Source organism: Calidris pugnax, unplaced genomic scaffold (assembly GCF_001431845.1).
Source record: "Calidris pugnax isolate Ruff unplaced genomic scaffold, ASM143184v1 scaffold24, whole genome shotgun sequence".
Classification (NCBI taxonomy): domain Eukaryota; kingdom Metazoa; phylum Chordata; class Aves; order Charadriiformes; family Scolopacidae; genus Calidris; species Calidris pugnax.
Genome location: NW_015090922.1, coordinates 35,945,143 through 35,971,755, shown reverse-complemented (window position 1 = coordinate 35,971,755; position 26,613 = coordinate 35,945,143). Strand labels below are relative to the sequence as shown.

The window sequence follows — 26,613 nt, the reverse complement described above, 5'->3', positions numbered from 1 at the left end:
CCCCCCCCCCAGTCCACCCTTCGGTACCTGTCCCAGCGGCGCGGCCGGGCCCAGCAGCGCGGCGGCCAGCAGCGGCGACAGCAGCAGCAGCAGCCCTCGCCGTCCCAGCGCCGCCTCCATCTTGCGACCGGGGAATTAAAACAAAGTGAAACATCAACAAGCGACGGTGGCGGCGGTAGGGGCGGGGCCGGGAGGAAGCCGGGGAGGAGGCCGGGCCGGGCCGGGGAGCCCCCGGCGCTCTGCGGCAGGAGGCCGGCCTTCGGCGGCCCCGGATCCCGGTTCAGGCGCTGCAGGGTAACGCTACCGTTAATAGGTGATTACGGCCTTCGGGAGCGCTTTGCATAATAAAGAGAGCGAGCCGCCAGGCTCACGTTAATAATTACTGCGCTGCCTGAAGCGGCCGACGCGCCCTCCTCAGCCCGAGCTGGCACCGTGGGCTGGGGCCGCCTGGGCCCCGGGTGGCAGCGAAGGGGCTGTGAAGCGCTGGAAGGGGCTGCCCAGGGCAGCGGTGGAGCCGCCATCCCCGCAGGGGGTTAACAGACCGGCCGGCCTGGTGCTGAGGGACACGGCTCGGCGGGGTGGGCTCAGCCGCGGCAGGTTAGCGGCTGGACTCGGGGGTCTGAAGGGACCTCTGGAGATCATCTAGTCCAACCCCCCTGCCAAAGCAGGTCCACCCAGAGCAGGTTGCACAGGAACGTGTCCAGGTGGGGTCTGAATGTCTCCATAGGAGACTCCACCACCTCTCTGGGCAGCCTCTTCCAGGGCTCTGCCACCCTCAAGTGAAGAAGTTCCTCTTCATGTTTAGGTGGAACTTCTTATATTCAAGTTTGTGCCCATTTCCTCTTGTCTTACCTCTGGGCACAACTGAAAAAAGAGCAGCCTCTTGACACCCACCCTTTAAGTATTCTTTAAGTATTTATAGGTGTTGATCAGATCCCCCCTCAGTCTTCTCCAGACCAGAAAGACCCAAGTCACTCAGCCTCTCCTTGTAAGGGAGATGCTCCAGGCCCCTAATCATCTTTGTAATCATCTGCTGTACCCTCTCCAGCAGTTCTCTGTCCTTCTTGAACTGGGGAGCCCAGACTGGACACAGTGCTCCAGATGGGGCCTCACCAGGGCAGAGCAGAGGGGCAGGTTAACCTCCCTCGACCTGCTGGTCACACTCTTCCTGATGCACCCCAGGATGACATTGGCCTTCTTGGCCACAAGGGTACATTGTCGGCTCATGGTCATCCTATTGTCCACCAGGACTCCTAGGTCTTTCTTCTCAGAGGTGCTCTCCAGCAAGTCAGCCCCCAATCTGTACTGGTTTGATTCTATAGATTCTATGATTCTATGATTCTTTATAACGTGGGCTGAACTAGAAGTGCCCCAAGTCAGGAGAGGCATCTTGAAAGCCAAAGCTGGCAGCATGCTCCAGGAGAGAGCAGAGTGAGCCATCAGAAAGGAAGAAAGCAGAAGATAAAGTGTTAAAGAGCTGGGTCTTCAGAGCAGAGAAGAGCAAATGGAGGAGAACTTCCTAGGGGCAGTCAAAATCATGGACGTTTCCAGCAAAAAGAAAGAAACAACCTGGATCTCCAAGTCCTCGGTGGATATGAAGACAAAAAAGTGCTTTATTTGAACAGGAAAGTTTTCATTTATCTGTTAGAAAAAACCTTTCTGATGATGAGGGTGGCAAACACCTTAACAGCTTGTCCAGGGAGGTTTTATTGCCAGGGCAGGGCAATAAATTAGCTGTCCCCTTGAAGCGATCTGTAGCCGGATTTTATATTGCTCCTTGACTCCCTCTTGGTTCATAGCGAACATAAATCATAAAACCCAGAGAAACTCAGTATTTTATATGCAGTTTGCATTCATGAGACACTGGTGTAAACAGCTGGCACAGGGTACAAGGCACAGGAAAATGAGGCCTAAGAGAGTCATATATTTGTAAAGTGTATTTCATACATATTACATGAAAACCTAAAATATTTCATCACTAAATACATTTCTTATCAGTGGTTAGGACTATTTTAGAGATTAGAATAAAGAAAGTTGAATAACTAAATTCTCCATAATCACACAAGTCAGTAATGGAAGAAAGGAAGAAAAACTCTGACGTCTTAATTTCTATCACCTCTCTTCGCCATCACCTACTTTACCTAGTTTCTCTTAGACCTGTCCTTGAGCTATTTTTTTTTTTTTTAATCTGTTGCGTTTGGTAAACTAAGAAATAGGTGAAGGGTCTGTCCGCTGTGTGGTCTCACCAGGCAGAAAGCTACGTGGTCAGTCAGCTCCCCAGCAAGACATTTTGCTGAATCTCATAAAGGGCATGTGAAGAGTCTTGGGGGATACGACAGCAGCTACAAGAATGCAGGTCTTGTTGGTACTTGCAGTCATTTGCATGCGCTGGTGGGAGGAAGTTTAAATCACCCGAATTCCTAATTATGAGTTGCACTCTGTGCGTAAATCAGAGCAGAGGGTTCCCTCCCAACAGGACCAGTCAACCCTTGATGAGCAAAAGCAAGCTGCGGTAATACGGTGTTTTGTGTGTCAGATTCATGATTCATGATTTACAAAATGTACTAGAGGCAGGATAATGAATGGTATCAGAGGATATAAAAATACAGGGAAGCAAGAACTTATAGATTCTGCGAAGTTCAGGCTGGGTTCCCATCTGACCTCGAGGAATTCAGTGTCTCACTGGGACGGAACAGGAGCTGAATGCTTGTTCCTTTTTTGACTGCCTCCTTTTGCAAGTTCCCTGGTAAACTACCTATCAAGTAATGCTCTCCTTCCATTTCTGTTTTCCTTCCTTCTTTCCTTTTTTCCCTTTCCTTCAGTCCTCTTTCTTCTTTTTATTCTCTTGCAACGTAGTTAAAACTGCAAAAAAATATGTGCTAACAATGCTTTCACCATACTTCTGTTTTCCACAAATTTCAGGGCTTTTATTAGTCTCACAGCACAATGGATGTGGTAAAAATCCTAGCAATAACTAAATAAATAGCAATCTAGTTTTAGAAGTGATCTCGGGTGAGCCCGTGTCTGCTAGGTGCTGGGCCAAGCCGGGGAGCATGAGAGGACTTTCCCTTTTGGCCCAGACTGACGCCTCCTACGCTCCTCTAGTCTACTGTGTCCTCACATTTATAACTATTTAAAGGGTAACATTTTTGAGTATTTTGTACTGAGACTGACTCCTGCTAGAGCTGCTGAGCGTGCCAGAAATGCTGTATTTCAGTGGGTTTATACTTAAGTTTGAAGTGATGTTTCTGACTTTTCAAAGCTATCACGGAAAGCCATTTTTTTTCTTTGAACCTTCATTATAACCGTGGGCTATTAAAAGGCAAAAGGCAGTAAAAGAATAAGAAAAATATTTCTTCGTTTCTTTCATGACTAAAAAGAGTGATAAAAGCCTAAGTAAGTAGGATGCTTTCTTACTGAAGTGCAAAGTACAAGTTCTTGAAGTAGCAAGTAAATAGTTAAAACTTCAGTTAGCACACACTTGCATAAAACTAATGTACTGTTTGCATACCTCTTAAAGTTTCAGAGTAACAAATGTAATGTGTGCTACAGTGCTTCCTTCTATCCATAACTGCCATACAGCATGGCTTAAAACCAGCCTTCAGTTAATTCAGGATTGATGCACAGACTGGGAATAAGCTCACAAAACCAATACAGCCCTGCAAAATGCTTGATGGTAGCACAAACAGCTTTGAAAACTCGCACACTGTGGAGGCAGAATACAGCTCCCTCCTGTGCAGATCCTGGTCCCAGGACCAGCCCAGTGTCTCCAGAACCATTGTGAGCAGGGTAGGGATTAACAGAAAAGTGGGGGAATTCCCTGTTTGGCTCTTTATAAAGGCGCTGCTGTATAATGCGGTGATCTGATATTACTTTTGCTGCTGCTTCAGGAGGAGATCCTGCTCTTACCAACCTCCATGCTGGCTGTGCATCCCCGCTCCCCACCTTCCCCTTCACTGGTTCCTTTTTACTGTATGGCAAGTCAATTCCGGTCACTAACCTGGCAGAAACCAAATTCAGCAATAAAAAAAGAAATTGTTTTCCAACAGATTAGTGACTTGAATCAACTCATTGTGCAACAAGTACTGGAGCTTGATCCGGAAAGAGGTGAAGGCGGCGCAGAGGTCCCTGCACAGGGGAGCAGGGTCCCTTGCTGTGAAGGTGACCAGGTTGGTTGAGCTGTAATACATAAGCCCAAGAAGATGCTACAGCATCAACAGGAAGGGAATAATAGAAACATAGAATCATAGAATGGTTTGGGTTGGAAGGGACCTTAAAGATAAGTTCCAACCCCCCTTTTATTTCGCTTTTATTATGCATCTATTGCATGTTTATTCAAAACATTGAGCCAATGTACTATATTCTAAATAGAAAGGCAACTGTGATCCCTCTTGGGTGTTGGGAGAGAAATTGGACAGAAGAAATGTGTATATCATAGAATCATAGAATGGTTAGAGTTGGAAGGGCCCTTAAAGATCATCCAGTTCCAACCCCCCTGCCATGGGCAGGGACACCTCCCACCAGACCAGGTTGCTCAAAGCCCCATCCAGCCTGGTCTTGAACACTTCCAGGGATGGGGCAGCCACAACTTCTCTGGGCAACCTGTTCCAGTGTCTCACCACCCTCACAGGAAAGAATTTCTTTCTAGTATCTAGTCTTAAATCTCCCCTCTTTCAGTTTAAAACCATTCCTCCTTGTTCTAATAAAATAAAGATTAAAACCCTATTTGCTTGTCTGTCCTTTCAGTGTCACACACTGCTTACTGGTTGTGCTGTGACCGCGTACTCAAGGCAAATATTGGGACTGTTAATCGCGTTACAACCCTCCAATTAATATCTATGAGGTAAAACTGGTTTTCTTGGACGATGTAGCACAAGCACCCAGTGCAGAATAAGCTCACCTCAGTGAGCACCACGCTCAAAAGTCCCACCATCAGCTTCAAAACGTGCACTTTGCCAGAAGGGGTTCCTCTTGGTGGGGGGGCGAGGGGGTTGTCTCCATTCTCCCCCATCCCCTTCAGGAAGGGGTTCCTGGAAGCCCATCCCCGCTGCCTCCCGCCCTGTCCCGGCCGGAGGGGAGCGGCCTGGGGGCGCGGGGTTCGCACCCTGTGCCTCCGGGGTGCCTGACAGGGACTCGGGGGCAGCCCCTGGTCGCCCCCTGGCCCTCCCCACAGGCCCCGGCCACTTTCTCCACAGCCGGAGGCAACCCTTCGACCCTCCCTACGAGGCCCCGGCCGCCCTCCGGCCCTCCCCGCAGGCCCCGGCCCTCCTCGGCGGCAGTTCCTCCTCCGCGCCGGCAGAGGGCGGCCGAGCGAGGGGCGGGCCGCGCCGCCCGTGCGCAGGCGGGTGGCGACCATGGCCGTGCTGCTGGAGACCACGGTGGGCGACCTGGTGATCGACCTGTACACGGAGGAGCGGCCCCGCGGTACGAGCGCGGCGGGAGAGGGGCCGGGGGAGCTGGGGAACGGACCGGGGCTGGGGGCGGCCTCCCTCCGCGCCGGGATGGATGGCGTCTGGCCCGGTGAGGAAGTGCCGGGTCGTGGCGGCCGCTGTGGCCCGGAGCGGGGAGGACTGTCATGGTTTGAGGGTTCGGCTGCCGGCGCGGCCCCCTGAGGGCTTCAGAGGGGTGGTGTCAGGCGGCACCCGGTGTTCTGTCACCCCAGGGCCCCGATCCTGGGGTTGGAGCCAGGCTTTCTGCTGCCTCAGCCCTCCCGCTGGGCAGCCCCTGTGTGTGTGTGTGTCTGAAGTGCTTACAGGTGCCAGTCGCTGTTGGGAAGTTTGGGTATTTATTTTTATTAAGCTTTTATTATGCATCTGTTGCGTATTTATTCAAAACACAGAGCCAATGTGCTATATTCTGACTCAAAAGGCAACTGTGATCTTTCTTGGGTGTTTGGAGAGAAGTTGGGGAGAAGAAATGTGTATTTCATAGAATCAGGGTATCATAGAATGGTTGGAGTTGGAAGGGACCTTAAAGATCATCCAGTTCCAACCCCCCTGCCATGGGCAGGGACACCTCCCACCAGACCAGGTTGCTCAAAGCCCCATCCAGCCTGGCCTTGAACACTTCCAGGGATGGGGCACCCACAGCTTCTCTGGGCAACCTGTTCCAGTGTCTCACCACCCTCACAGGAAAGAATTTCTTCCTGATATTTAAGCTAAATCTCCCCTCTTGCAATTTAAAACCATTCCCCCTTGTCCTGTCATTTCCATAGAAGTAGCTGTATTTAGGGCTCTCTGAACCACTAGAGATAGGCTTTATGAAGGGAGGACAAGTTACCTCTCCCTTAAAGCATTTCTTACAGCATTTATAGGTTGTGCGCTGATAAGTCTTAGCACGGTCTGCTCCAAAACCACTCTTATACATATTGAATATCTACCCTTATATTTGTACTATCTGTACTTACTATACCTGTACTTACTATCTTTAGTGAATGTTGGTACAATTTCTTACAGCTTGTCTGAATTTCCTGAAGCTCTGCAAAGTCAAGTACTACAACTACTGTCTTATTTATAATGTGCAAGTGAGTATTCTCAATTCCCTTTTTTTTTTTTGTTGGTTTAAATTCACAAACATGAAAGCAATATCTTATGTATTCTGCTTTGTGATAGAGGGATTTTATTATACAAACCGGTGACCCCATGGGAACTGGCCGTGGAGGGGAATCCATATTTCGGTAAGTAAAACTTTTGTGCTACTTAATTAACAGAAATGTTGTATAAGGGAATAGGGATTCCAATTAGATTGTCTTCAGCTCTCTTGGGGCAGAATTACTGATGAGAAGTAAAAATGTTGATACTTGCGTTTCTATGGTTGTCGTACCTAAATACCTTTTTATTTTCAATGCTGCCTTTGGCCATTCAGATTTTTTTTCTGGACAGTGTTCTATCTCTGACCTTAGAAGCAAAGTTACAGCTGACAAGTTGTACGTAAATTTCTGTTTGTTTCAAAGTTAGGGAATATCTATAGGTTTGCTTTTGTAAGAGACCTGTCATAACTAAGTGCTCTAAAAGGCAAAATCATTAGCAGTTTGTTACTATTTTACTTTTTGTAACAAATGTATTTAATTGAGTGGTAGGGGAATATAGAGGCTATAGTTGATTTTCTCTGTGTGTAAGAAAGGAATCCCGTTGCTCTAAAAATGCATTTTAGTTATGTTGACTGTGTATTAGGAAATCACTTTTCTTCCTTGTTTAAGATGTTTTTAGTGGTCATGCACATCAAAGTTGAATAAATCATTCAAACAGCTAGAATGGAGGTTAGCAAAGCGTTTATGTTCTATACAATTCCTTTAAAATTGTAATTGAAATTGAATTATTTTGATATTCTGCTTTTTTATAAAGGTTTGGCCTTCTGCAGCTCATTGGTATGGCAGATAGGGAATTCTAGTGTGATGAGAGAGTGGCAGATTATCTTCGGCTTCTAGCACGGAGCATGGCAATTTGTCTTTTCTACCTGTTCTTTACTGCCAAAGTCCACAAAACTGAGAGTTTCTGTTCTTGCTACCCAGCAGACTGATGCAGGCAAAGTTTAATTTGAATCCTCTCTTCATAGAGAGTCACACCTGCTTCTCAAAATGAGTTCCAACACAATACAGTCTTTAAATTTGGGCAAATGTGTGTATTGACCATCCCTCTCTGAATTATGGACTGAGACAAGATAAGTGATACCAGGGTTAGACTTAAAAAATTAAAGAATTTAACAATTTGTTATATATTATGCATCTCAAATTATTGTGTGCAGTCCTACCTGTATGATGAACTAAGTTTACACATAGATTTAGTGGCTTTCCATTTACTTTCGAAGAGAAATTTGTGACAAATTATTAGTGTGGGTTAACTTATTTTTATGGAACCTACTTATCAAAATATGTATTCACTTCACGCCCTAGAAAAATGTTATCTGTGCCATGTGAAAACATACAAACACACACCCCTTCCCTCCCCTTGCCCTTCCCAAAAGAGCCTCGTTAAAATGTCTCAGAGAAAAAATATTTTGATCCCTGTAATATAAAGTGAATTACTGAAGTATACAGGTCCATAAAAATGTGCATGGTTGCAACGTAAATTCCGGTTTTATTTGAATGCCAATGTAAAAATTTTTAACGTGTTTTATTTATTGTTTTTGACAGCATTTGTTTATCTCACTTTTAAAAATTCCTTTGCCTTTTAATGTATTTATTATATATATTTTCAGTCAACTCTATGGCGATCAAGCTAGATTTTTCGAGGCAGAAAAAGTGCCAAGAATTAAGCACAAGAAAAAGGGAACCGTGTCAATGGTGAACAATGGTAGCGATCAGCATGGATCACAGGTCAGGACACAGCCTTAGTACATGTCTGAGTAACTAAAATGAAAATTCATTGAACTCACAAAGAGGCATAACAATGACAGTGACCATTGTTATATGATCAAAAAGCATATAAAAAATTGGACCAAAATAAGTATTTTGCATAGCGTTCCAGGTACCAATGGGTATTTGATTACAGGCAAGAAAGAGATGAAAATGCTCAGATTCAAATCCTGTCTTAGGTCAATTTTATAAATTTTATTTGTTAGCATTCAGTCCTCTTTATTTTTATCTCTTTGTTCATTCATTTCTGTAATTCCTCGATGGGTTTTTGCTCATGTATAGAACGGGCAGGAAAAAAATCCTGTAGTTAAGTGGAAGTGAAAAGTAAGGAAACTGGGTTTTGAAATCATCTTAAAACTTTCTGATTATAATTTCATGTTAGTTTGAAAACAGAAATCATACCCCAGTTTCCTCTGCATGGTTACATAAAAGTGTGCATTAATGATATAATGTAAGTTTACAGTTTTATCCCAGTGGTGTTGTGAAACCATTTTTGAAAGTGATGATGTTACCTTTGCTGTTCCCTGTTCACACAGTTTTTGCTGTAGGTATGCTTAAAACTCTAATCTCATAGAATGTTTTTATTTCTAAATATTTATTTTTAGATGCATTGTCACTTTTATATATTAAAAGGTCTCACTTTTAGCATCCATATGTTTTAATTGTAAAAAGAGGTTTTTTTTATAGTCAACGAGCAATTTAAAGAAACTACAGTTTTGTCCCATCTAGAGCTTGTAATATATGGAGTTAATTTTGCTGCTTCCCTGCATTGTATGTATAAAATTGTTTGGGTGGCTGTGAGCTGTAGCTTGGCTCACCATGCTCTCAGACCTGATGGAAGAAGACTAATCTTCTCCCACACAAGTCAGGAATAGTCAGTTGTACTTCTCCTAAGGTAAAACTCAAGCCCTGAATTTTTATGTTTACTGGTTTTGTATCTTCTTTTGTAGTTTCTTATTACTACAGGGGAAAACCTGGATTACCTTGACGGTGTGCATACGGTATTTGGAGAAGTGACAGAAGGCATGGATGTATTGAAGACAATTAATGAAACCTTCGTTGATAAGGATTTTATCCCGTATCAGGATATCAGGTGTGACTGTTTTAACTTCCCTTTTTTGAGGAATACATTATAATTAAACAAATTAGTCTTGTTTGGTAACTAGATTAATATAGCAATGTCAAGTGACCTGTACATGGTGTCTTAAATACTCTTTAATTCCACTATTATTGTTAAATTAGCAGGTACAAAAATAAACAACCATATAAGAAAATGTGCAACTATATTGCTTTTACAAAAGCACCAGTACTAGTATTTACAGGCATTACAGTACGTTTGGCTGTTTGAGATGTGACTGAGATTAGTGGGAATGGTTTCCTGTTACTTGGGTAAAGAGAGTTCTATTGGCATGTGACTGATGCAGTTCTTGATTTTGTTTTCTATAAGGATAAATCACACAGTAATTTTGGATGATCCATTTGAAGATCCGCCTGGCCTGTCTGTTCCTGATCGCTCACCAGAACCTACTAAGGAACAGCTAGATGTGAGTGTTCATGATTGCATTTTGGGGAAAAGTTGGAAGAAATAATTAAATAAATTTATCCCTATCAGTGGCCAGCAGAGACTTGGTCAAAATAAGAATACTGGCTTTAAGACTTTGTCTGTCAAATCTATATCCTAGGAGCACTACACTTTTTTAGCATAGGAGGGTAAGAGATGCTCTTCTACGCCAGCTTGAGTTCTGATAGGTCAAATGCTTGTTTGTTATTTGGGGCTATTGCTTTGTTTAATAAAATAAAGCTGCTTAATCTTTGAAGAAAAGGAAAAGTATAAAAGGGTGACTTGAGTGCTCTCCCCTGTGACTATGGTGGAGTTAGGTTGGAAAGCCGAACTGTAGATTTCTAATTACACTGTAGATAAGCAGAACATTCAAAATGCTCACTTTTGGCATTACTGGTTTTTGTATACTCTTGTAGAAGACAAAATATAACTAACTATTACTGATATTAAACTGCTGCTGTTTTCCTTTTAAATGTGAAATAGTCTGTGTTTCAGTGGAAGTAATCTGGGTCATTCTTCCAGTTATATCTACAAGCATTCAGATATACCACCACTATTGTGGTGTATTTGTTCAAACAGAAGGCATTTGGTGCAAATGTAATTATTTATAAGTTGCTCATAGCGTGCAGTTATGGAAGTTGCTATGGGAGATTATCTCCTTGTATGGAAATGATGGTTTCAAACAATGAATAAATTGACTAGAGAAAACATTTTTAAGCTTAATAGATATAATTACAAGATTGGAATTAGGCTTTCATAGTACATCTGCATCGTGGTTAATCTCTGATATACCTTCAGATATGTTAACAGGGTAAGGAGTTTAATAGCTCACTGCCAACTGCTTAAAGATTTGAAAACTTATACTTAGTTTTCTTCCCCTATAGTCTATCTGAAGATAAGCTTTCTGGTGTAGAAGTGTCTGTAAGAAGGGCAGCATTCTAGAGGTGCTGATGAGAAGAAAAAAATTAACCCTCAAATCCTGTCTAGATGTAGATGTGCAAAAATAAAATCCTTATTGTGATATACTGTATTTAATGTTTGAACCTTATTAGTCACCACAGATATTTGCAGTGTTTCTTATCTCAATTTCTGGTAGGAGCTGTCGAGATTAGAAATGAGTTGACACTTGCGGTGAGATGTTGAGTATGAGATGGGAGTATAAAGGAATTTAGACTATCCAACTGAATATATTTCAAATGGGGCCTAAAAGTTCATACATAGTTCATAGTGCCTGAAACACATGAGGGTAACATCTCGCTCTCTCTCTTTTTTTTTATTGAAGTGGGAAGAATAGAATGAAAGCCCAGTTCTGCAGAGATCCAGCGCTTCAGCATTTTTAATGTTTTGGGGAGTGAGAGGGAAGGTCATCCAAGTAATATTTGGAAAGTGGGAAAGAATTTTTGGCCATGGCTTGGTAATAAATAGCTTTTTCCTTTATTTTTCAGAGTGGCAGAATAGGAGCAGATGAAGAAATAGATGACTTGAAAGGACGGTCTGCAGATGAAATAGAAGAAGTCCAGGCAGAAAAAGAAGCAAAAACTCGTGCCATTCTTCTCGAAATGGTGAACATCTTTCTGTATTTACCTTTTAGATGCTATTCCTCTGTGTGTGTATATTATATTGAGTCTAGGAGGATGTGTAGTAGTTGTCTTGAAAGTGCTTATCTGATGATAATGTCATGACTCGGAATCTGTGCTATTAAGTGTCTGTGGGACAATGGAAAGGATTGAGCATGAGCACTGGAGGTGATTTTCTGATAAAAGAGGTGATATTTCATTCTCAAAGACAGGATTAAAAGTGGGCCAGTGGAAGCTTTATAAAAATTTGCTGGAAATGCATCCAACTAAAAAATGTAGCATACATAATACACTGCTCAATATCTCTAATCTTGGAAAAAGTTTAGCATGTGTGGGAGAGAGCTTTGCTAATTTGAGATATTCTCTTCCCGGTACATACAGTGGCGTTGAGATTGCATTATTCATATATGTTATGGCTGTCTTCCATCTGTTGAGTTTAATGTTGCTTAATTTATGTTTTTCCTTCTTAAATATAATGTTTGGTAACTGCTGGCAGTTGTAAATTCCACGTAATAACAAAAAATTGCCCATGGGCTTTGAAGTCTCCTTTTTTTTTAACCAAAAAAAATTTTAAAAAAGCACTCATACTGCTGAAGGATGGGTGAATCCATGGGGATTGCAATGGGGAAAGCAACGTAGTCAGTGTTTGTGACTCATGAAGTCACAGCAGTGGAATTGCAAGTAGATAATCGTTTTTAGGTGCCAGGGAAAACACTTTTTAGTGACATTGAGTAGAAAAAATATTTTATTTTTTGTGGTAGGAACATGTCTGAGATCACCCGAAAGATGTGTTGCCAGTGTGCTGGTGGCAACAGAATGTAGAGAGCTTTAGGCAGAAGTGATGGAAGTCTTTTTCTGTATGCTGCAGGTGGGAGACTTACCAGATGCAGAGGTGAAGCCACCAGAAAATGTGCTGTTTGTTTGTAAACTGAATCCTGTGACCACAGATGAAGACCTAGAGATAATATTTTCACGATTCGGTCCAATTAAAAGGTAATTATTGTAAGATAAAAAAGAAAACCTTTTTTGCTGAAACGGAACTTGATTCTTGCCATTCTGTTTAGATTTGGCTGCTAGGAGGGAATCTGGTGTCTCTAGGGATGTATCCTGTGCCAAAATGCATGCAATATTTGGGTAGAGACCACAGCAATGGTGGTGCACAGTCAGGTCTGGCTAGATGAGTAGTCTGTGCCAGCACTGGTTAGCGTAGGAGCGAGGAAAGCACATGATACTCTGCCCAGGCCCCTGTCCTCTGCCTCCTGTCAGCATTTTATATCTCAGATGCTACATGAGCTAGATACGGTCTCTGGGTTTTTCTGTTCCATGGGAATATGTATGGTTTGGGATAAAGCAACAAACATTTCTGGCATCCGATACACTCCTTGTTAAGGTGTTCCTCATGCCTGCTGCCTTTTTCAGTTTTGAACTTAAAATCATAGAATGGTTTGGGTTGGAAGGGACCTCAAAGATCATAGAGTTCCAACCCCCCTGCCATGGGCAGGGACACCTCCCACCAGACCAGGTTGCTCAAAGCCCCATCAAGCCTGGCCTTGAACACCTCCAGGGATGGGGCAGCCACAGCTTCTCTGGGAAACCTGTTCCAGTGCCTCACCACCCTCATAGTAAAAAATTTCTTCCGGATATCTAATCTGAATCTTTTTTCTTCCAATTTAAAACTGTTTCTCCTTGTCCTATCATTACCCTTCCTGGCAAAGAGTCCTTCTCCAGCTCTTCTATAGGCACCCCTTAGTAATTTTGGTTGATTCCTCCTCCTACTGGTATCAAAAGAGATGATGGACAGTGAAACCTACTTTCCTATGCCTCTCTATCCTATACCCCAAAAGCGTCTTTTCTTCTTGCTAAGAGTACTAGTCTACACACTCATGCTTTGTAAAGGAATTTTCCTTACCTTGTTTCCCCTTTCACAACCTTTTTCTGCTCTTTTGCTTTCATGTGAAGACAAGAGGACCATAACTGCGTATGGTATTAAATAAATCATAGATTTACAGCGGCACAGTGATACTCTCTGCTTTACTCTCAACTCCTTTCCTAGTTAATGCTAAAGCTTTTTTTTTTTTTTACAATGCACAATTAGGATTCCCCCCACACTCATCTTGTTGCATTTACTGACATTGAATGTCATTTGCTATCTTCTTGTTCATTGGTCTCCTAAGAGCTTTCTGTAATTTTTTCAGTCTTTATTTTTGCCACCTTTAACAGTTCATCTTGTTGCATTTACTGACATTGAATGTCGTTCGCTATCTTGTTGTTCATTTGGTCTCCTAAGAGCTTTCTGTAATTTTGTCAGTCTTTATTTTTGCCACCTTTAACAGTTTAGTATCATCATCAAACTCCACTGGTGACCTCTTTACTTTCTTGGTGAGAAATGAGTGTTTACTCTTACCTGGTCTGTCACGGGTTTATCAATGCAAAGATGTTTCTTATGCAGCTGCTGCTTAATTTCCCCAAAAGCCTTTGGTGCAGGAATTTATTAGAATTTCTAGAGGGATTTTGAAAGACTGCATCAAATAGATCATCCTCATGCGTAAGCATATTGACTCTTTCAGAGAACTTCACTTTGGTTTATTCAGATGGCCCTGAGTAGGTCCTATTTATTCAGATGCACTTTTAGCTCCGTTCTGTATTGAGTTTCTACGAGTTTGTACAGCAGACAGGCCAGGAGGCTCCCAGATCCTTCACTAGGCTGGCTGTGTGAGTAAAATCAGCGTTGCTTTTGCCACTCTTAGGATTCCGGCATGATTTCTGGATGTCCTAGGTATTTCTTACATTTTTTTTTTCTTTTTTTTTTTCCTTCTTCGTCAGTTTGTTCAGTATCTCTTCTGCAGTCCTTCCACTTCCAGACAGATTCTCTGAATAATTGAGAGAGGAGGGTTCTGGCACAAGAACCCTTCTTCCTTGCTGATGACTGCTGCAAAGAATTCATGTAGCTTGTCTGAAAGGCCTTGAAGTCTCTCTTTTATTTTTCTTTTTTTCTTTGGTGTTTTTTTTTTGTCTTGATCATATTTTGGATTGTGTATCCTAATCCTGATTTGTCACTTCCTCAATACATACAGGGGGATGTCTCATCTTACAAAGTCTCACCTTAATACCACATTTCCTGCCCTTTTTGCCCATCTGACCTCCCTCCACATCCTGTCATACATGAGAATTTAGTAATACTGATGCAATCCTGTCTTGTTCTCATTTCACATCTACTGATTCAATATTTCAGGCTTCTTATTTTGGCCAGTGAAGTGCCTGATAAGATGGCTGCTGAAGAGGTGCTTGCTAAGAAGAAAAAGTTTGTCACATGATGTCCCTTTAAACTTTCCTTAAAATGACTGAGAAAACGGAATGTGAAATTTCTTGTCTTGCATTAGCGAAATGCAAGAAGTCAATAACAAATGTTGGAAAATAGATTTTGTTTCGTTAATCAGAAATTCATCCCTAGTCCTACACTTCATGTTAACCACTTGTGAGTTAAGTGTAGTTACTACTCAAGTAATGTCACATGCAATTTTTTCTGTGCAGATGCCCCCAACATCAGTAGGGGTCTCAGAATCAAGTGTTATAGTACCTTCAAGGGATTTTTTGTTGTGATGGTGGGGGTTTTTTTTGGTTTTTTTTTTTTTTTAAACTGTTATTCTCCCTTTTAAGCACTGCTTGCCTATCCTATGTTTTTTGCTCCAACAGCATTGAATTTTTAATTTTCTATCAATTTTTCAGCTGTGAGGTGATTCGAGACTGGAAGACTGGTGAATCTCTTTGTTACGCTTTCATTGAGTTTGAAAAGGTATGTTTTTTAGGTATACTGTATGTAGATTCTGCTTATAAAAATTCATTTTCGGTGCACTTCTGTTAAGGAAAAACAGTGAAATCTTCAGATGTGGGGTAGCTAATGTTTTCCTCCTACTGACTTAGTTATAGAAGTTGTAAGTCCTAAATGAGGCAAACGTTTAAGTCTCTATTCAGCCAAGCAATACTAATATATTCTTAGGTTGTCTTGAAACCAGTGGGAGGGGAGCAGGTCCCTTTTTTTTTTTTCCTCCCAGAGCACTTTAGGACTTTGAGAGTTAGAGAAGGGAATGTTAGGAGAGAAGGGAGACATGCTGCCTAGAGACACGAGGGTGTATGAAAGAAGGTAGATTGGTGTATACAGCAGTGCCCTGTATAGGACTTGTAAATGATGCTTGCTCTGTTAGCACGCTGCTCTTGATGTGAGATTGATAGTCAAAGTTCTCTTGATGGTGCATAACTTCTTGTTTGCACCTGCAAATCTCTCTAAGAAAAGTGAAGAAAACAGGAAAACGCTGGAGAAGCGTTCTCACTTTTCTTAAGACTACTTATGTTCTTAAAATGGAGCTTTTATTAGTTGTTGTCCTGTTTTTTCTGTTGTTTTTCTGAATGTACAACATGTGCCAAACATATAGGTGGGTTGGTGAGTTTTTAAAGCCGTGAAATGAACTGAAGAAATGGAATTTGAAATGCTTCCATTTGGACAAAGCATAACTGTTTCTTTTGAAATGGCACAATGCAAGAACTGTGCTTTAGGCAATTTTAGAAAAAGAAATATGTGTGCCATTAAGGAGTTGAATTTGTGTTTGAGCTCTTCAGTGAGTATTGCTATGAAATAATCACAACTCAACATTTTCTGTAAACATTAATATCAGGAGGAAGACTGTGAGAAAGCCTACTTCAAAATGGACAATGTGCTGATAGACGACAGACGGATACACGTGGATTTTAGCCAGTCTGTTGCAAAGATTAAGTGGAAGGGAAAAGGTTGGTACACTTGTGATTCTTCGACCCTCATAACTTAATAAGCCATGACTTCTAAACTGTAAGTCTGATGTAAAGAGAAGCGATTGTTATCAATTGAAATCATCTCATCATCAGGGGTATAAATTTTCCTGGTGTTGTAATAAATAGAGCAACACAGTTGCTGGCTCTTCTCTTCACTTGTTCCATAATAAACAGTAGAAGGGTTTACTGCTGTTATATTAGCGTTATACTGCCATGGATTACTTATTGATCAGATATATTTTTACTACTAAATCATCTGTTTCCCTCAAGCATTAAGTGATGTTTTTTTACATTACTTATTAGCAAAATAATATGGCAGTGCATTGTTAACTTTCTAGTTTCTTTTCTTTATTCACTATATGACAGTTGGGTGTGTACAAGAAAAAGTCACTGTTCAGGCCAGGGATTTCCCCCCTTCACCTCCTGTAGGTCAAGCTTATTGCATAGCAGGCTGTGTATGTTATAAAACCCAATTTCACAGAATGGTTAGAGTTGGAAGGGACCTGAAAGATTATTGAGTTCCAGCCCCCCTGCCGTGGGCAGGGACACCTCCCGCTAGACCAATTTCAGACGTTTGAGGATGTTTTGGGAGAAAAAAGATAGTGGGAGAATTGGATACAGTGGTTTTTTGGTTGCTGGGGACGTGAAGAAAACATTGGACGCATGACTATGCATTGCAGTGGTGGTGATCTTGTGTGTCTTCGCCTAAAAATGCAGTCAGCCCTCAACTGTTTACATACAGTTTCTTGCCACTGGGGACTAGTTGTGGACACCGAGGTACTAGAACTTGTCCTGTGCAGAGCTGAGATGACTTTGTAATCTATACCGTGCTCTGCAGTGCATCCTGTACTAACTGACTACACAGAAAACTTTTCTTTGTCTGGGTAACTTAGGTTTAAATTGTCCCAAATACTGGAAAGCTAACTGTATTGTCATCTTGTGTTTACGTGGTACCCAAAAAAATGATCTCCCCAGGGAAGTGGTGGATTCCCCAGCATTGAACATTTCTAAGGTCCAGTTGAACGAGGTGCTGGGTTATCTTGTCTGGACTCTGCTTTTGCCAAGAAAGGTTGGACCAGATGATCTTTGAGGTCCCTTCCAGCTGTGTATTCATTCTATGGCTCTGACCCAGCCAGTTAATACTCCATTTTTAAGTATGACCGCGAGGTGGCAGCACGTTGCCGTAGAATAGTTTTTTCATCTGCGAGCTGGTACTTCCAAGTGAATGGATGGAAAATTAAATGTCGTGCCCCTCTTTAAATCAAGATATGACAGGGTTTTTTATAGTTTTCTGTTTGAGTTCTTATGATGTAACTTTCTCAGAGGTTTCTCTTTGTGCCCAGGGCAAACAGTCATTTAAGAATGAGAATATTTTGTAGGCTTTCGTGGCAACAGAATTTTAAGTAGTGTGACAGAGGACCTGTAGTCAGTGGGACTGAACCAGTTACTAAACCTTGCTTTGTGGTCCTGTTCATGTGTTGTCTCCAATGGACACGAGTGAGGAGAAAGCCATATGTTGTTTAATGGGACCTGCAAGCAAGAGAAGGACAGAAAATCACAGCTTGTCCTACTCTCTTCTACTCTGTTACCCAGATGTCAGTGTTGTTTCTGGAACTGTATCCTGCTTTGAATCTTGGTATGGTTATGAAGAGCCCTTAAATGCATAAGCAGAACTTAGTGATAGGTATGAGTCTTGGTTTTTTTTCATTTGGGGTGAATTGAATATATTTTTGTACGGACAGGTGGGCGGTATACCAAGGACGACTTCAAAGAGTATGAAAAGGAACGGGACAGACCTTCAAAACTTGCTCTGAAAGAGAAGGTGAAACCAAAGCAGGAGTATCCTTTCCTGGTCAAAGGTACAGTTCATGAAAACAGCCTGGAAAAGACTTTTTATTCTTAAAGCTTGCCAAATGGATGTTTTGCTGATGCTTCATATAACCATTTGGTGTTTGAGATGGAATTAAGCATTTTGCGTTTCAGACTTTTTATTCTTAAAGCTTGCCAAATGGATGTTTTGCTGATGCTTCATATAACCATTTGGTTTTGAGATGGAATTAAGCATTTTATGTTTTAAGACTTTTTATTCTTAAAGCTTGCCAAATGGATGTTTTGCTGATGCTTCATATAACCATTTGGTGTTTGAGATGGAATTAAGCATTTTGCGTTTCTCATTTGATGACTTTGATTAATTTAGTGAAATCAGAACATGCTGTTTCACTTCCACATTGTGTGCAGGTAAATAATGTTCCCAGTCTAGACCCCTGGAATGAGGTATGGCATAACAGAGTTTTAAGTAGCTTTGCAGGGGACCTGCTGTGTCCAAGAAGAGTTCATAATGGTAACTAATCGCGCTCTGTGATTATACTTTGCTTGTGGTGAGCATGAAAGAAAAGAAGACCATAGCTTGTTCAGATATCCACAAGCAGAAAAGGAAGGAGAATTGGAATCTCTTTGACAGGACAGAATTCAGTTACTTTAGCACAGCTGATTTTCTGTGTGTGATCCTATTCTGACTGAAATACATGGTAAGCTTTGGTAAAACCTGGTCTGTTTGCTTCTTGAGCTTTTATGTTCTGCTGCGTACTGATATCAAGTAGCAGGTCTGTCCTTAACCAACACCATCAGTACCAAGTATGACCTGGTGCTGGATGAGGATACAGAAGAGTCTCAAACAAGTCGGTCACACTCAGCTAAAAAGCAAAAGAAGAAAAAGCACCACCACTCTGAAGATGAAGAGGACGACAAGAGGACCAAAAAATCTAAGGTACTTACCTCTTCATGCATTAACTTTACACACATTTATTGTCCTTCTGATAGGAGAAGCCAGGAACAAAATGTCTGATACTGAACTGGGGACATGGTGTGCAAAGTCCCATAAAATACAGCAGTTGTAAACGTCCAGAAGGCTGATGATAGTGTCTGATTGTGAAAGAGGCTTTCCAAATCTTCCTGGACTTTTGAAGCTTGGCAACTCTGAATGGCTTTTTGCCAAAACATCCTGAAGAGTCAACGTAGCCTCTCGTAAAGTAGGAGATCTTCAACACTTTGAACCTGTCATAAATAGTAGTTCATCATATTTAAAGAATGCAAACTGTTTCTCATTTTCTTGCCAGACGATTGTGTGTTGTTTCTTTTCCATATGAAATCAGAACCACAATCTCTTTTCATTGTCTTTTTTTTTTTAATTTATTTTTCTGTTACTGTTTTGGAAGAGTTTGTGTAAAGATCTGTGTGCAGGTTTGCTTGCATCTCTATTGTGGAAGCATGTGGTGCTGTAAGAGTCGGGCTGGGGAGGGGATCATCAGGAGACAGTAGTTCTGTCATTCATTGGATCCACTGCAGCCTGTCCGGCCAGCGCTTGGGACAGTCACGATGTTGAATGTTTTGGGGAAGCAGTGTCTGCAGTGATAAAGTGGCAGGGTAACCACTGTTGAGGTGTGGGCGTTAGGAGGAATTGAGCTAAGCTGAAAAACAGAAAAAACCCAAACCTTGGTATTTTAACAGTGCAAGCTTTAGGAGTGAGAACAAAGCTGTCTCCTACCAACTTTGCAGCAAGTGATAAGGTTCCAACCACAGTAAATAAAGCCATTGTCCTGGCATGAGTTTTGAATACTGCTGTAAGTTGTGTGTCCAGAGAGCATACCTGATTGTGGTGTTTGATTGCGTCGCTTCTTGCTGTGATGCTAAAAATAACTTTTCTCATCGATGTTAGCAATTAAGTTTTTTTTGCTCATTCGTGGTACAAGTCTTTTTGTCGCTGTCTGTATAAAAATTCAGTCTGGATCCTTTAGTTGGAGGGCAGGGACCTGTTCCGATAATTGAAGCCTCGATCAGAGCATACACATACAAGAGGTCTAGACTGATACTGGTTTAGACTTCCTCTTATCTCACTCGCTGATTGACATTGTCGTTTTAACATTCTTGAAACAGATGTTTCTGGAAGTAACCTTTGTTCTTGATGGTTCAGAAATTACACGTGTGGAACTGTCTGGTCGTGTGTTACCAGCTGAAAACGTTTTACAATCATTCAGATGTCTCCACCCGCGTGGGTGGTAGGACAGGTACTGGCAGCAGTAGGCTGTTAACCTCCTAGGGTATAATGGTTACAAGGGGGCTTGGAGATACACGAGCAGTAGATTTCATAGCACAAAAACGTGAGGACAGAGGGATTGCTGGTGATATTTCCAGGTTCTGGAAAAGACTGTTTCTCTAGTGTTTAACTATGTGATCTCTTCTGTATATTGTTTTATGATTTACTTCCCTGCTCCTATTGTGGTTCATCCATGTAGTTTACTGCTGCTGTATTCTGGTCTCTCCTTCTTTCCCGGTGCTTTCCTCTCTGTTGCTCACCTTTACCTGTTTCAGTGTAAATAGCTTAGCCTCCTTATGGCCAAAATCACAGGTGGAGGTTTACCTCTATTCTCTCATGGCAAGCAATGTAGTTCCCTCTTGGAGCTGTGAGAATGAATATCTGGGAAGAATTTTTCTCTGTTTCTGCACTTGAATGTTCTCGTTAGTGTGGACTCATATAGCGTGCACACGCTGAACAGTGTGTTCTCAGTCTGATTTAGACATTCAGTATCTTGGGCATGTCCCTTTCCAGATGAAATCTGCAGGCAGTTTAGCTGACAAATCCTGTTTAGCATATACAAAATGTATTTTCTTTTTTAAATATTCTTTTTTTTAGGTTTATAATTTGGGCATAATCTGCGGAACTCGTACAAGAACAGGGGAAGGAGGCATGTTCTTGAGGCAGAGTATGTTCAGTATGGAAACTTTTTTGGTGAATGTATTTGTAGTATTTTTAGTATAGGCAAACAAAGCATTTTCCCTTAACCCTATTTTGGAAATACTGAAATATATTTGAAGTAAAACAGTGGCAGACCTTCCACAACTAATTGGCCAATGACGACAATAGCCATGCTTCATACATAAACTTCCATCCCGAGCGCCTAATGTGGCAGAGGTTTTAATTAACAGATAACAGGGTCTTATAATGGGAAGTTCTGGCAACTGAAACTGCAGTCTGTGCTTCCAGCTATGACTGAAACGGTTTTATTTTCTGAATAGTTTCCATGATGTCGAATCGTTTTTCTGTTCTCTTGCTGTTTTCTTTTTTCTTTAGTATATTTTGACTCATCCTTTTCTTAATCTGACACCCGTTTCCTGAATCTTCAGCCTCTGTTGATGTTTTAAGAATATATTTTTTTAATCCTGTGCTGCTTGACTTGGTTCCAGAGGCTAGAAGAGGCAGGGTGTTGTGGCTACCCCTGGGTGTGGGTCTGGAGCAGGGGCTGCACTACCATGTGGGTTGTTAATAGGATTTGGTAGAGTTTTTCTGAATACAGGTCGCATTTCTGCTTGAGATCTATGTGACAACTTTGCTCTCTTTCGAGTTTTCTTTGCGTTTTTTGGTTCCTTGGATTTTTTAATTTTTATTTATTTTTTTTAAGATCGCTGGATCTGTGGAGGGGTATAGCCTGCCCAGTGGATTTTTGTGAGGCATAGGGGCTTCCTGGCTTTCAGGTTTCTGTAGTGCATTGTTTTGGCAGAGATACTGATTTTTCTGGTTTTAATTTCCTGCTCTTACTGCTTATTGGACACTGTTCTCTTTATATTCTTGGTCAAGCTTGATCAAAATCTCTCTTCTGAAAAGGTTATCTCTATTTGTTGGGTCCTTTTACCCTTTAACTGATGTGCTTAATGTATGTAGAGGTGGCATATTGATTCCACTTTTGCGGTCGTGGTATTTCCAGCTGATTTACCTGCAAATACTCTTTGGCAAGTTACTGCTTTTGGCAAAGCCAGTCATGAACTTCCAGAGAGATGCCTTTCCCTCTTTTCGTATTTCCTTCCTTGTGTGTTCACCAGCACGGTGCTGGATTGAGAACTGGGGTGATCATCACTTACTGATGAGAGGCTGGGATCCTGGATTGGGAAATATGGACTTTGGCAGTAAGAGAGAGTCTGTTTTTAAGTAGGAACCTTTTTCTTCCCCTTCCAGTGGGAAGACAGCATGTTTCAGACTTGGATAGAACATCAAAGATTTGATTTCAAAATACTGTTCTTTTTGGTAACTTAGAGTATTTCTAAAAAATTCACCTTTTTTCTGTGCCAGAGATTTTAAAAAGATGAAATCTTACTTAAGGGGAAATGTAACTGATTTTTGGGGGTTGGAACTAAGATGCAATTCATTCTATTAATTCAAATTACTACATTTTTTTTCTTTACACTGTAATCATATTAACTACTGTGATGACCTTTTTGTGGCACTTTCAGACTTGCCCTGTACTTGCCCTCTGCCTTAAATGCTTCTGTGAAGGTTATTGTGCTTGGCTGGCTCCATTCTCATACAACTTTTTTTTTAATCATTTCAGCAAATTGCCCTTTTCTGTGGCATTCAGTGTGGGTTATTTGTCTTTACTTCCAAGTCTTCACTAACCTGTTCCCTGGCCTGGCTTGGCCAGTAGCCTGTCTCTGGTGGTGGCTTGCTAGATTTTTCAACTGAGTGCTGTTCTGCTTTTCTCCTGTTTCTCCCATGTGCTGGGAGGAAACTTCAGCAACATAACAGCTAGAAGGCAGCAGTGCACCAACCCCACCATTTGGTTTTCTGGCCAATATTTTTGTTTTGTTCCTCTCTAGTTCACCACCACCGTGTCCATCTTCTGATGTTTACTCAGGCCCTGCCCCAGAGGGGCTTGGAACCTGTCTTCTTGTTCAAACACATGGCTTTTGGGTACAAGAGTAATATGACTGTGGATCATTCTGAAGATAAATGGACCAAGCTTTTATAAATAGCTGGAAGCACCACTCCTTTTTGGTGAATTCGGATTTTTAAATCTCTACTGAAGTAAAGTTTGGTGGTAAAGATGGGGAATAAGCATTTGGCCACCAGTGAGATTCCTGTACACACTAGTAGCAGAAATTTTTGATTATGTAGATAAAGATCAAATCCATGATTACTGATGTGCATGTTGATCCAGGGGGTTTATGTTGCTTATTGTAACTCTAGTATTTCAGTGTTATCTACATAATTCTAAAGGTGGTGTTTGCTCTGGGAACCATCCTAATCACCGCCTTTCTAGATAAAAGCTCCGCTTGGAGTACAGGGTTTTTTCACTATTCTTTTAAATAAAGTTTGCTTGTTTGTATGTGCAGCGTAGGTTTTAGACATACAATTGTGAATGCTACTGTCACAAGTACATATGTAGAAAAATGAAAATTGTATCCAAAATGAAGAAAGAAATACTGTATAATTTAATGCAGACATTTTTCATAGTTCATAATGATGTGTTTAGCAGTGTTGTTATTAAAATCCCATAAAATGGTATCTGTCTACTAGAGCCTATAATGATACTAAACATTCAGATGATCGTACCTTTGAAAATGCTTACCACTTTCTTAATAGCAAGTTGTGTATGTGTCTTTCTGCAGGATTCTGAAGCTCCCTCTGGTTATTTTGTTTGCATGTATATCTTGGTAGAGTAATAAGAACAAAAAATGTCAAAACTCAGTGTTGTGTATTAAGAAAAATCTTTAGAGTTCCTTGAAATGAAATGGCAACTTTATCTTTTTACTTTTAAAACTGCTATGATGCTGTTGCCTGTGTGAGTGTTGGTACATAGTCATAGTCATTCTAGCGTGTGCTGTGCCATAATCCTGTTGGTGTGACGTTTCACCATCTGAGAATTAAGCCATTTTCCCTTCGTTTACTGATACCCTGCCTCAGGGACTTCATACTATCTATCCAGTGAAACAAGTGGAGATGGTGTTCTACTCACAGCTATTCCTCCTTGGTTACATAAACCTCATTTCTCTCCAGAGCAAATCCGTTCTGTGTGTGGGGCCACTCTGCATTCTTACTGATGATATGCAGAAAGCTGGGGAAATTCCAAATTTCCTCATTTTTGGCTACCTAAATTTGCGGCATTTTCCTTAAAGAGTTTTTGTGTGTGTGCTCAGACAACATTGCCGCTTGTACATACTGTTGGTGTCTTCTTTGTAGGCCATTTTAAATCAGGTAGGCTTGTACCCCTTGGAGTGTACTATGTCTGTCTACGAGTGTATCTTTGTGTGTTTTCTATATGGGTCGTTCCCATCAGCCTGCAGAATACAACTGACTTTTCATTACCTTGTTATTGTTTGACTCTACATTTAAAAGGATTGGATTCTCCATGCTGCCTTTTTTTTGTGGACTGCTAGCTTCAAGGAAGTGAAATAGTTTGCCTCTGTTTGTAGTGGTGCATTTGTTTTTCCAAAGCCTAGAATTTAGGCTGTTAAGGATTATTAGAGGGAGATCTTAAAAAGTGTTCTGCATCTTCATAGCACTGGAATGCGTGTGAGGCTTGAACCAAAACCTATGATTGAGATATTTCCATTGCTTAGATAAGAAATCAAAATCCAAATCTAGCTTAGAAGCTTGTGTGATTATTATGAAGGGTTTGATAATATCCATCTGAGTTGAATCCCTGATATAACCAGTTTTTGCTAAAGCTCCTAAGGAAATACAAGCAGCAGCATGCCTGGCAGCTGTGCTATTTTTTTGGTAAATGCTGACAAAACCTGTAAACTAACCTTCTTCCTATAGTTACAGTGAGTGTTTTTCATTTGTTATCTTTTTCAAGTCGTCATGGATGCAAATGTATTTCAGGTAGCATCAGCCTTAGCTAAGGAATCAACCACGCTTGACTCTTTTCTAGTTCTCTTCATGCTTTTGTGTGTTTTCCCCTTTTGTCTGTAACTGTGTATCTGTCCACTTCCTTTCACAGGATTCTGACAGAAAGCATGAAGGGGAACGCTGCAGAGAGAAGACAAAGAGTGAGAAGAAAGACAGGCATCGGAGTCGCAGCCGATCTCAAGAAAGAGACTACTCTTACAGCAGACAAAAAGACAAATACAGAGATGACTTCCGAGTAAGAGACTGGGATAAAAAAAGAGACAGAAGCAGAAGTCCTAAGAAATCAAAAGACAAAGAGAGGTCCAAGTACAGATGAAGGATGAGGAAAAGAGGGAGGGGAACTAAAATGTGTTTTCTTCCAGAATTTCCAACGTTCTCTCAAATGGATGTGCAGTTATGGGATAAAAGCCGTTGCCTTCTGTTGGCAGCTTGGCCTTACGATTCTGTGAATGCCCAGCGTATGGCTGTCAGAGTAAGCCTGGATTCCAAAAAGGTTGTTTCAATAAAATACTTCACGTTAGTGAAATGTTTTGAGTCTCCCATAAGAAATGTTGTGTAGAGCTGTTTGGAACCATAAGTATGCACCAGCAGATGAATTACCCTTCTCCACTGCGAGGAGATGTGCAGGACATACCTCCTTTCTACAGGGAGGTTGTATTTATCTTTCAGCATTCTCAGATGCTTTGGCAATGAGCGTGAGAGAAGACCTGGGGAGACAGAAGTGTTTTGTATGCACTGCTTCCAGAGAGTGGCTAGATACCATTTGTATATTAGTACTCAAAACTCTTTATTTCTTTCCTTTAAGTGCTTCTGGCTGGCTTAGTCTTGTTGGCTCTGTTTGTTGGCACCGGTGAGCAGCAGTGGTTGAAGGCACTGAAGTTACTGCTTGCAGGGGTGATGCAGGTGCTGCACCACAGGACATCAGTTGCACTTCCTTGCTCACTTGGCTGCGTGGCACTGCTGGGGGGGATCTCTCTGAACGGAGAGTCACTTGGTATTTGGCCCATCTGTAGTCCCTGTTAAAGATCTGGGCCCTGTAGTGTGGGCCCGTGGTGTCAGGCAAGTTGTGTTGGGTGGGTAAGAAAGAAGGAAATAGGCATTACCAGAATTAGCCAAAAAGCAGAATTGTAACTTGCATTGTATTTACCAAAGCCTAGATGGGATTAATTTTCAGGTTTTGTGGGCAGAAGTAGGTCAGTTAGTAATTTGTCATCTACAGAGGAATGAAGGTGGTGTTATCAGAGCCTGGGTCTTAGTGAAAGTTGCCAGGTTCTTAAATATCTCTCTTGCTCTGATAAACTAGACCTTGCCATGTAAACAGTGTTAGCCAGTGTGCATACATTTCAAGAATATACATGTCTTCCTCTTACTCTCCAGAGGAGGAGAGATCTTGCATTGTTGGGAGGGGAGGGGGAGACATGGGCAGTAGTATTTGTCTTTCCTTCCCCTCCATGGAATGTGTGATGGCTCAGAGGCAGTCTGCTTTGATGAATAAATTTAACTTTTTTCTTTGATGATTGTGTTTTTTCTGTAATATTTGCTCTAGCATCTGGTTGGAATAAGTAATAAGATTTTATAGTTTGATACCCCTTATTGGAACGTGATTTGCAGGACAAAGACTAAACGTAAAATTCAAAGC

The 26,613-nt window shown here is 41.5% G+C and overlaps 2 protein-coding genes across 2 annotated transcripts in view; one reads left to right on the top strand and one right to left on the bottom strand.

Moving 5' to 3' along the window:
* Window positions 1–305, bottom strand: part of GINM1 (glycoprotein integral membrane 1) — an 18,151-nt gene extending 17,846 nt beyond the window's left edge. The window contains exon 1 of the mRNA XM_014951231.1: window positions 28–305. Within this exon, the coding sequence (XP_014806717.1) occupies window positions 28–120 (93 nt within the window). The 5' untranslated portion in view covers window positions 121–305. The remainder of the gene's footprint in view (window positions 1–27) is intronic.
* Window positions 306–5,324: 5,019 nt separating this feature from the next.
* PPIL4 (peptidylprolyl isomerase like 4) lies at window positions 5,325–26,488 on the top strand. Its single transcript, XM_014951279.1, has 13 exons — window positions 5,325–5,424; window positions 6,456–6,523; window positions 6,612–6,676; window positions 8,197–8,314; window positions 9,304–9,446; window positions 9,801–9,897; window positions 11,360–11,476; window positions 12,360–12,484; window positions 15,218–15,284; window positions 16,162–16,273; window positions 18,037–18,133; window positions 18,923–19,061; window positions 25,066–26,488. The coding sequence occupies exons 1-13, from the start codon at window positions 5,355–5,357 to the stop codon at window positions 25,288–25,290; spliced, it is 1,443 nt and encodes a 480-aa protein (XP_014806765.1). The 5' UTR covers window positions 5,325–5,354; the 3' UTR covers window positions 25,291–26,488.
* Window positions 26,489–26,613: the final 125 nt, after the last annotated feature.